The following is an 11532-nucleotide window of genomic DNA, read 5'->3' as shown; positions in this document are numbered from 1 at the left end:
ACAACAGATTTGTGACAACAGGTTTAATCACTGATAATGTGTTGTGAAATAGCTATTTATTTATAATTTTTTTCTTTATTTAAATACTTTTCAGTCCCCTTTTGAATCCACTTTCTTGGTATTTCCATGTAATGTATGTTTCTGCCTCTCACTTTGTCTTCTTCTCTGAGTCTTTTTCTTTTGCTTGCTTTTTTGTACTGCTTTTCCATGGCAGGAAGTTGTAGGATACCAGAGCGGTGAGAAGGTAAGTAGCCATGCCAGTGTATCCACCGATTATGAGACACAGCGGCTGTGCCAGCACGAACAGACAGAACACGTTCATCGACGCGTGGTCGGTCAGCTCCACCCGGTCATCCTGCGCGGCCTTCATCACTCCAAAGAAATACATCAGTGCCAGCGCCGGATAAAAGGCCAGTTCCATCACGATGATGAAGATGACCCGGTGCCTTTGGATTTAACGTGCATAGTATTCAAAAGTAGTTTGTAAAAATCCACTGACTTATTGAGTATTTTCAGAGACACACTCACCCTCATGAAATACGCTCTCTCCCAGACAGAAATCCCTCTCAAGTGTGAAAGAGGCTGTGACAGAAAAACAGACTGGGACCTTTGATCCTTCATCACAACAGTCTTGTCAAACATTAGCCACCTACTTTCCTCCTTATCGGGACACTCGAAGGTTGTTGACATCTCAACGTGATCTGGTGTTTAAAAAAAAAAAAAAACAACACCCTTTCAAATACTCCACCTGACCAACACAGTGTGCTTTCATGCGCATCATCTAAAAAGTTAGCGCGTTCCTCTACAGTTCTTGAAATATGTCAAATTAACTTTCATTTTTTGAGCACATGAATAAGCTGACTTGTGTGAACTGAATGACGTATCATAAATTAATTACGTTATAAAATCTTGAACTTTACTTTCAGACAGCATGTCTCATGAAATGTTATTTTTTTAACATCTTTTGTGATCTAACTTCAAACATACACACAAAAGAAAACTATTCAGTTTTAAAACTATAGACTAAGTTTCAAAAGATTGATATTCGGGGTCAGGAGCACATTTTTTCCCTTTTTTTCTAGTGTAGCATTAGAGAGGAATACTGATACTGATACTGATACCACTTTAATGCCTGTACACCAAATATGACGCTGCTGTCGTGAGTTAGCATAGAAGAAACAGGACTGCCACTTCAGACTTGTGGTGGTAATAACATTTAATTACATGTAATTACAAGGTAATAACCAGGTAATACTTTTATCAACCTTGGTTTTAAGCTGATCCTCTGACTGAAATGTATAAAATGCACAGAACCATTTAGTAATAGTAGTTTTTACTGTAAAGTGTTTGTTTAGGTAGTATAGTAACTTGTCAGGATTACAGAGATAATTTGTGTACAGATGTTTTTACTTATTAGGACACTATGACCATATTATAATACAGAAATTAAAGCTACTTTATAGCCTTAACCCCCCTCCTGCCCCTCCCCCCTTTGTTTGAATGTAATAAAGTAAATATTATATGTTTGATCTTGTGACTTATTACCTGGAAGCATTTGTGGTAGTTTCTTTGCAACAATAACCATAAAATTGGGGTGAAAAATAGAAAACTATAGAAAAAGTAATAACAGATTAAACCAAATGCCGGGAGGTATAATGATGACCTGCAAACTATTGTGTTAGTTTTTCTGTAACAACAATGACTCAGGGCTGGAAATAAAAAAATGCCCATTCCTATTATATTTCACGGTAATATTTCCTACAATTGAAACCCAAGGACCAGAAAAATATTCTGTATTTGCTAAATGGAAATGCTATAATTTTCAAGTCAAGCATAGGTGCTGTGGTTAGTTTAAGTGACATCACTGGGATGTGCAACTTTGTTTTATTAATGTAGCTCTAAAGGGTAAATGGCAATCTAACTCTTTAAATCATAGTTAACAAATCTCTTAATTAGACACGTTTCTTCTTATATCACTATTAATATAATGCAGTGTTAGCATTACTTAGTCATTTTATTGTGGATACATTTTGCTTTGGTATTCCAGCCATAAAATAAAAAAAGGCTTTTTGAGGGCAGTAACAGGCTAGATAAATAAGGGCCAATTTTAATGGTGCCAGCTTGTGTGACACGGAGCTGAGCACTCCTTGGATTTTCTTCCCTGTAGAAATTTTGCCTTTAGGGATTTCTTTGCCACTGTGCTCTGTATCATTTTCACTTTATTTTCAGCTTTTAAACTCAGTCACCACTTATTAGCAAAGACATAAACCCACTCAACATATGGTTGTCTAGTACAAAAAATAAAAAAAAAAAGAGCGTCCAGGCACCTTCCCATGAGAACTCCGTGATGAACTTTCCCCACAGCAGAAAAACTACTGCATCATTAAAACTTTTGGGTAAGTAGCTGCAAGTCTTCTATCAAGAATTTCATAATTAACTCTAAGAGCTTGTGCGTCTACTGTAGACCTGGAAAAATCAGGTTATTATTATTTTGCCAGTGGCTCTGGCACAGCATGGAGTTCATTGACTTACAAGTACTGCAGGAGCGCACGGGCTGTTAGCCAGCCCATCAGCCACCTATAGGCTGCCATAGTGGCTTCCCACAAATACTGTATATGTGTGTTTCCCTCAGTTTGTCAGTCTTGGAGCAATGATTCATAAAAGCCTTCTTTATGCTGCTTGGCACCTCAAGAGGGATTTGATTTTGGATTAAACCACTGGGCCACAGAGCAGGATTACACTCTGGGAGGGAACATGTGGTCCTTTTGAACTGGGTTTATCAAACCCCCTACTTATCTACAAGGTACAACTGAGTAGACTTGTGTCTTGCAGAGAGGAGCACAAAGCCTCAGCACCCATTTTAAATCCAATTTAATCATAATCAGAGGTCATAAGTCAAAACCACAGTATTGATTTAAGCTGCAGCAATTAATTGTTATCGTAATAGTAAAAATAAATAAATAAATCTGAGTTGTGCTAAATTAGAACGACTGTTCCAAATGCTGAACTCATAATTTGGTTTTGCAGTCTCTCAGCTATGTGGTGATAATTGTGATTTACTTTTTGGTACCACTTTAATTCTAAAGGTCCAAATTATCGCCCTGTGGTAGTTGGGAAAGGCTCTGCTCCCCATGACCTTGACAAAGATTAGCAGATGAAAATGGATGGATGAATGTATGAAGGGTCTATATCAAGTAAATGACACTAAATGCTTCATATAAAAGGTATAATCCCATGTTAAATTTACACTTGATTCTGAAACCTTTGCTTCATTTACAATTCAGAGAAAGACATTGAAAAAACCCGCTCAAAGCATTTAATTTGAGTGTTATTGAAGCACAGCCATATAAATCAGAATATAACCTTTAAAAGTTTGATTAAACATTTAAACCCTTTTGTTAAAGATTTTACTTAACACTACTTTGTACTAAAATGAAATTAAAGCTTACTGAGTAATAAAAAAAACACTTTCTTTGGGCTCATTAATTAAAACGAATTGAAAAATATTTGTTAACTGGGAGGTATAATCACAAAATCTTACAGGTCCTAGAGCTTCCTTAATATTATAATTTTAGATGTTGTGTGTTTTTATATTTAATTGCGCTTGAGCATGAAATCATACACACTTTTCATTTTAGAGGAGAAAACATTATTTGCGTCACAGGCAGGCTGAAAATACTACCTGTACCTCCACTCCTACCCCCACCGCTTAACGGGACATCCAAAATGTATTACTTTGTAAAATATTCTTTGTTTCTTAAAAAAAAAAAAGAAATGTTAAAACCGCAGGAAAATTAGATTAAACGAGTAAACAAATGTGTCTCTATTTCAGGTGGGTAAAAAAAAAAAGCTTCATTTTCTTGACAGGGCATTTGTTTGCTTTTGCATAATTGCTTCCAGAAAGGCGATCTTTTTGGACAGCATGACGCAAGTAAGAATAAACACAGTAATTAGCGCTTAGAAAACTGCAGGAAGCTGAGAAAATAGGACGGAGAAGGAGGAAAAGGGGCATTTGAATCTCCTATGGTGTTATTAATGTCACTGGCAGTACAAAGCATTGACCACCTCCGAGTCTGTGGCAGATGGATGGGAATAGCATTTAAAGAAGATGTGCAGTATTTTAGAGGGTTTTTTCCTATTGATCACTCAAGTTGAGTGACAATATTAAGAACTAATGTAGCACAGATAATCAGATATTGCTTTTATATGGCCCAATGAAGAATTTATTTGAAAAAATAAGTTTGATGGTATGATATATGATCAGAAACTCATAAAAGATATGTTTTTTAATTAAATATGATAATTTCAAATGAGAATAACTGTTATTTTTTTCTATCAATCTATTTTCTGTCTGTGATTGATGACAATCACTGACCAGATGCAACAAACACAGAGGTATTTTTCTATTCAACTCATGCAGTGATGTGTTTTCTTTCTTTTTTGTCAGTAACCAGGAGGCAAAACATTGCTCGGTTTCAACACCCCCTCCCCCACAGAACACCCTGTGTTTTCAGATCACAGCACATGAAGGGATGGAAATAGATTTAGTTTTGATATGTGTATTCCCAGTTTTTAAGAATATACATATGCAAAATATGTCATATTTCTGAAAAGTCTGCCATCCACAGGTGACTACTCAAGGCAAAAATAGATATTGTGAAGGTCTTCTTCCTCCCCTTCCTCCCCTTCCTGCATCTTTTTTTTTTTTCTTTTTTTTTTTTGTCCTCTGGCCCTGATCCTGCCAACCCACTCTGTGGAACATCTGCAATAGCATGCTCACCCACTCTAAACAGCAAACCCTTAAAATACATGAATCATCCTGGAGAGAAAAGGGTGGGTATGTAGATGTGTGTGCCTCTTTATCTCTGCTTATGGGTGATATATGAGAAAATAATTTGTTTTTATACGTGCACACTGGTGTACGCGTTGGTGAGCACGTGTAAAAGAACGACTGCATGATTTTGTGTGTGTGTGTTCCTGATCCTGAGTTGGAGAGCTGTGTGGGCAGAAGCATCCTGTGCCGGTGTAAATTGATTTCCAGAATCCAGACGCTAGGTGCACTATGCAGGAAAGAGCTGTGTGCTTCTGCACCCATTTATGAAAGGTGGTATAATGGTTTATGGTTGCATGTGTCTCTGTGATGTGTGTGCGAGAGATAGCAATAGGGAAAGGAGAGACAGAGAAATAGAAAGAAAAGGTGCAATGACACAGAAAAATCTGATGTCTCTGTTTCCATATTGACCACAAAAGTAACAACTACACTTTTCCAAGTAGGTGAAAAGGGGCTCCTTTCCTGATAATAATGTTTGTTTATTCACAGCCACAAGTGCACATGCATTTCACATACATGTGTAACGCTTTCTCCTCCCTCTCTCATATTTGTGAGAAGAGGACGGACAAATATGTGGAGTGTCAGAACAAGTGAGATAAACAGTGAGGTGATGGAGAGAGACCAGCGCACATGTTGCTTGTATTTAGGAACCATACTTATCCAAAAATAACACATCACTATCTTGACAGGCAGTGGCATCAGTTTAGCATATTCATTACAATGTGTGTGTGTTTTTAGAGTGGGTTTTTAGCTGCACAACAACAGGCTAATGGGGGGATGGATGATGGCCATTAAATCTTTATGCAACTCCCTCACTCTAATCATCATTGATTTTAAATCAGCCAGCATGAACACTTTTTAATTGGCAGTTCTGACTGTCTGAAAATGTTGCGCACAAGCCTTCCATCAAAGAAAGATGGGAAACACTTGCACTTTTGACTTGTGTAAGCACTTAAAGCTGATCCTGCTGTTTTTCTTTCTTTAAAAAAAAAAAAATCTCAATGGTTCACTGTGGTGTTGAATTTCTTTACTGTTTCGCATTCTGTTATGCCTTCACAAAAGTCCAATATATAAAATGTTCCAATATAAAAAATAAAAAATAGATGACTAAATATTGTGCTCCAGCTTTGCTCTTCATCCTTCTAAACATGGGTTGTCCCGACCAGCAGGACTACTTCCAATTTGCACTCAGTCTCACAAGCATCCTTCAGGACAACCAGCTTTTTGATGCCACGCCTTAGAAAAAGTCCAAAATACAAAATAACATCAATTAATCATCTGCTATGACTGACACTCGAGTGCACGCTGAAGAGGAGGCTACACAGGATGTTGCAGGGTGACAACAGCAGCGCCAGTGTACAGGGTTGCCAGCACTTGATTGTAATTCCGTGTGGGAGGAGGATGGGTGGGTTTAAGTGTATGTAGTCATTCCTCTTCACACGCTCCGCTGTGCGCACACGGTGAAGACAAAAGCAGAGCGCGGTCCACTTCTCCATGTGACGTCCAGCAGGTCGGTGAAAGCGCAACAGTAATCTCAGAAATCAAGAAAAAAAATAAGTATTTACGCTGCGCAGAGTTAACCAAGTGCGCCCTTTTCCTTTTCCTTTTTTCCCCTGGGTGTTCCCTCACTGGGTACTCTCTTCTCCATCCTCTCCAGCTTCAACATTTGTGAAGTGGCTGCCTCACCCGGTCGGACCGGAGGCCGTCTGGTCTCTGATCTGTTATCAGGAGTCACCGGAGACTCGCTGCGCACCGCCGGCGCCAGGCTGTGCGCCTCTCGGATCACACCCGAGCCATCACGAGCTCTGGCGATGGACATGATGGAAGGAGACGTTATGGACAAGCTGGAAGACACGTCATCGGTGTACGACTTCGACCCGATCACCGGCAACATTCCGGCCACCAAAGTAGAGATTACCGTCTCCTGTAGGTGAGTCGACGCGTCGGCAGAGAGCGGAGAGCGCAGCGGACCACCGGCGGTCAGGAAAGTTCGGTGTTCGGACTGCATGTTAGACCTGTGCTAGAAAAGTTGTGAAAAGCGCCCCACCCAACTCATCCTATACGTGTAGCTGCAGATTTTGCTGTGCAGACCGTTAGTTTCCATGGTTTGGTTTACAACGAAAGTTGTTTGTATCATTTTTTTTCTACTTAAACTTTCAGTGTAAGACGTGTGTGCATTTATCTGAGAAAAAGTTCCAATTTCCCTTGAACTTTTCAAGTATTTCCAATTTGCCATCAAAAAAAGTGTCTGAAAATACACAACATCACATTATTTCGTTTCCCTGTGTATACATATTCAAGGTAAAATCTGGGAGGAAATCTTTCATGCTGCCAGCTCTTTTTGTTGAAACACTGTTTGAGGACAAAATAATTCCATGTGACATAATACATCACCAAACATGGTAATAATTACATATTAGACAGATCCTTTAATGTGACATCTTTTCAGCCAGAAGCCTCTTTCATGCTGTGCCCATTGTAACCGCTGGCTGCTTTCAGAACACTAAAAGCCTCATTCTTACCTCCCCTACACTCTTTAAAAAGTAGTGGATGTTAAAGATTCAAAGGTTTGCATCACGTTCACACAGCGCCCGTGTCCTTGGCATCAAGCTTACTCCCATTTTTATTATTTTTCATTGCAAAAGGATTCAGAAAGCCTCTCAGGAAGAGAAATCCACCCTCACCAAATGAATCTCCCTACAGCGCTCGTTCAGTGAGAATAGACAGTCACTCCTCTTCCCATTAGAAGAAGGTTTTAAAGTCAAGGCTTTCAATGTCTTTCACCTCTCAGACACTCCATTGCTGGCATGTGTGAGCATCTTCGCACACACACATGCACATACACACTGAACCGCACATAAATGTTTCTGGTCTTTGATGCTGGATTTTGGGTTGGTGAGCCACTGAAGCAGAGTGAGTTTGAGCTATAACAAGCTGCGTGTGCATTATTGATGCGCTTTCTGGCGTTCAGAGAAGCTCGCTGCCACATTATTCGTCTCAGAGTAAAAAAAACAAAACCCCCCCCAAAACATAGCCCTGCTTGGAATTTACTGAATGAACAGCCATTGTGCTGCTGGGCGATGGTGGGGAATCAGCTTAGATGACGAATGGGTAGCAAACTGGTTGCCTACCAATGAAAGCCCTGCATGCTCTTGGATTTTGATGTTTCTCAGCCTGTAATGATGAGGCGAATGGAATTATATCATTGCTGATACGCAATTAAGCACCATTCAGGTAAATAATGAGTCCCATTCTGACAAGCCCCAGCATATATGCAAATGGTTCCTCTGCATGTGTGTACATTTGTGCTGATGTGTGATTAAAATAAAAAAAAAGAGGGAGAAAACCAAAGCAGTGGTGCACAACCCTCCTGGCAGAAAGAAGAGGAGTTTGTTGAGAGGAAATCATTAATTGAAAGGAGAAGGTCGATGCATCTCCCTCCTGCTTCACTGCCGCCTTGTTTGTGTCTGTGAGACAGATCGAGAGTTCGAAAAGCTACGAGTTCATCTTATGTTTGATGTCTTGGTAATTTAGACTTTTATTAAAGGCAGGAAGATGTATAGATGGTCTTTACCTGTACATAAATGGTCTATACTCATACATACTCAAATCAAGCGCTACAAGCCCTCTACTTGTAAGGGTAAGGGCTTGTCCTTACTGTGATCATGCCACACATAGGATTAAATGCTAATGAGCTACACACACCTTAAGAGTGCAAAAGGTTGCTCACATAACCCCATAGTAGGGATTTTGCTTTGTGGACTACAATCCCTGCTCTCTGTAATAGCTAATAACAGGCTACTCTATCAGCCGCAATTGAAGCAGAGGAAATCAACAGTTAAATCTCTCTGTCACAGTCAAATACTTCTAATAACAGTTCAAGGCCTCACAAATCCTCTAAATCCTTTGTACAGATGTTGTGTGACTCAGATTCCTATTGAGGAGATGAGCCTCCCCGTTGGCTCTTCTATGCAGTTTTCCCTTTGTCATCATGTCCGTGCGCGCTCTGAAACCTCGAAACCATGATGATAGTTGTTCCCTCCGGGTTAATACCCCCTATTACAGGCTGCACCCCCTGCTTTTGACATCGTGTTATTATCAGGACCAGTGACAAACAGAGAGTGCTGAGCGGGCACAGTATCAGGGAAAAAGAGGGAAAATGACAAGAATTGAAATGTCTTTAATTCAAGGCAAGGAGAAGCATGAGAGATTTGGGGTGGTAGGACATTTTTGTCATATAAAAGAGATCATCCTTTTCCAATCAGAAGCTCTTCTGAATATTCACCAAATAGATTTAGCTTCTACGACACATTGGTGACAGTCCTTCGGTTATGTCTGTCACCATGCTCGCATTGCTCGCTTACGTTTGATGTGTAACTTGCGGCACATTTGTTTTGTGAGAGAGCCTGGCCTTTGGAAATGAAAGACCGGTGAGACAGTTTGACACGGCAGAAAGAAGAAAAAATATTGGGGGCCAACACTGAACGTGTGGTTTCTCTTAAAATGGTGTTTACACACCCACAGGGATTGCCAGTCAATGGTCATCTTCTGAAGGTCAGTGATGAGAAGAGGGCGCAACCTGCACTAGAACAGAAATGCAGTGGAAAAGCTCGGCTTTCATTCAGCCCTTTATTATATCCCTCTTTGCCATTTGCTTCATTTTCCAACTGTCCAGTCAGTTCAACAAAATAAAGCAGTACTTATGCATCTAAGGCCATTTACCAGTCTCCCAGTCAGCTCTGGGGACACTGACTGGCTTGTTTATTGAAGAGCAGGTCTGTCAGCTGCCAAGAATGATATGGTGAAAAGCAGCAGACTCACCTGGCATGATGTGTAGCTGTGTTACAGTGTTGGAGCTTGCATAAACATAAGCCCAGAGTATGAGCTGCATTTCGAAGCTGCCATTGTAGACCAGTGGTTGGACCTAGCATTCGTTTTTTGCCATTCATTACCATTCAGTAACAGAGAACATGAAGGGCTTTCTAGCACCTCAACTCAATGGCAATCACCTGGCTAACATCATTTGGAGGAGGGCACGAGATAAAAAGCTTCATTATTTAATTCCGATGGTTAGAAGAGCCTGTCAAACCTTTAAAATGCTCTGGTGTTGATAAATTACATTTAGGGTTTTTCAGATATCACCTTTAATCTGTTTTTCAGCAAAAAAAAAAAAAAAGGATATGCGCTGAGTTTAGGTGATGAAATATTCATACATGAAAGGCACACACATGGGCACAGTCGGCGCATGCGGTTAAGTTTAAAATTTACTGGAGTCATTTTAAAATGTGAAAGGATGTTAATTTTGGGACAGTTAATAACAATAGAGTTAATAGGGATCAAAAAGCATTAGATTTTTTTTTGCCTAAATTGAGGATAATTTCAATAATAATGGTTTGAGGAGTTCTAATTTAGAAGTCATACACGGATGAAAAAATTGAAAAATAAAAAACCCAAACAGCCGGAGCTGTCTTAAAGATGTGCTTAACCAGAGTTTTACAAGGTACTTGCCAGATTACAGTTCTTGCATAGAGTTAGGCTCCTTGTTCTCCTCGTCTTCTTGTCAGGGAACATAGTCTTTGCATTTCTGGGATCATAGCCATGCTGTCAAATTAATTTGTAATTTGTGACCCTTCCCGGTTGGCTGGGAAAGTGCCCCAAATGTTTGCACAGCTCTGTACAAGCAAGGGACTGATTGGGGTTAAGAGAAGTGAGGTGTGATTTCTACAGAGCACTGGGTCAAAGTTCACATCGACTGAATGCAGTGCGGAGACCCAATTATACCATTAATGGATCATCCTTTTCTTCGAGAGCGACTTCTAATCTAAGGGCTTCCCTAAGGCTGAAGATAGATCTTGTAGCTGCTGAATTTTACTTTAATTGGTGGCTTATGGTAGTGATATAATAATTCTATTCTTGTAGTTAGAGCATAGTTTGCTAACAGGAGGTGGTGGTGGTGGGGTTGATGTGGGATTTCACAGCTTGGTTTTGAGTGCAGGCAGTGCATGTGTTGCGGTGATTAAATTCCTCTGCTAAATGCCTGGATGGTCTGCATTTGCATATAGAAACTTGTACTTATGAGAGCCCTGTTTTAAGCATCTGCTAGCTTCCTTTACAGATCTGGGACAGAAAGCATCTCACGGAGCGTAGAAAAGCCCTAAGGAGATCCTGCACCGCTGCTTATTATCACTCTGGTTTCCCCTGCCTTTCACATTGCGTCTCTCTCGGTCTGAGCTTTTTTAGTGTGAATGTGTACTGCACCACAAGCTTCACTGAAGCTTATTAGCCTCATGAAGAATGCTGTGTATAAAACATGAGCTCAGCTTTGCAAACCACAATATAATTATCTTCCAGATGACTACCCACTGCTGTGAAATGTAAGACAAACCTCTTTCTGTGTCTCTCTCTCTCTGAAACACACACACACACACACACACACACACACACACACACACACACACACACACACACACACACACACACACACACACACACACACAGAGTAATTTTTAAATACTACAGAGAAAGAACACTGCACAATGTCACACAGCCTAACTGACTTTAGTTTGTTAGGCTGTGTGGGGAAAAGAGAAATAGAGGTAGGGAAGGAAAGATAGTGTGGATGGTTAGGATGTAGATAAAGAAAGGCTGAGATGAGAAACACAGTAACTGGAAGGCAGGGATGTAAATTCAATAAGAAGACC

General features: G+C 40.1%; 1 protein-coding gene across 6 annotated transcripts in view; it reads left to right on the top strand.

Annotated features, from left to right (window-relative positions):
- The first annotated feature begins 6044 nt into the window (after window positions 1–6044).
- The window catches only part of cpne5b (copine Vb), a 132711-nt gene continuing 127223 nt past the window's right edge, over window positions 6045–11532 (top strand). For 2 of the 6 annotated variants that reach the window (XM_085158907.1, XM_085158906.1), the window contains exon 1: window positions 6412–6761. In XM_085158907.1, coding sequence (XP_085015033.1) covers window positions 6643–6761 — 119 coding nt within the window. In that variant the 5' untranslated portion in view covers window positions 6412–6642. Of the gene's footprint in view, window positions 6342–6411; window positions 6762–11532 lie in introns of those variants that run through there. The other 4 variants (XM_085158902.1, XM_085158903.1, XM_085158904.1 and 1 more) reach the window with 4 other exon arrangements.

This window comes from Neolamprologus multifasciatus, chromosome 5 (genome assembly GCF_963576455.1).
Source record: "Neolamprologus multifasciatus chromosome 5, fNeoMul1.2, whole genome shotgun sequence".
Taxonomy (NCBI): domain Eukaryota; kingdom Metazoa; phylum Chordata; class Actinopteri; order Cichliformes; family Cichlidae; genus Neolamprologus; species Neolamprologus multifasciatus.
Note: the sequence above shows the minus strand (reverse complement) of the source record. Positions and strands in the feature narration are given on the sequence as shown.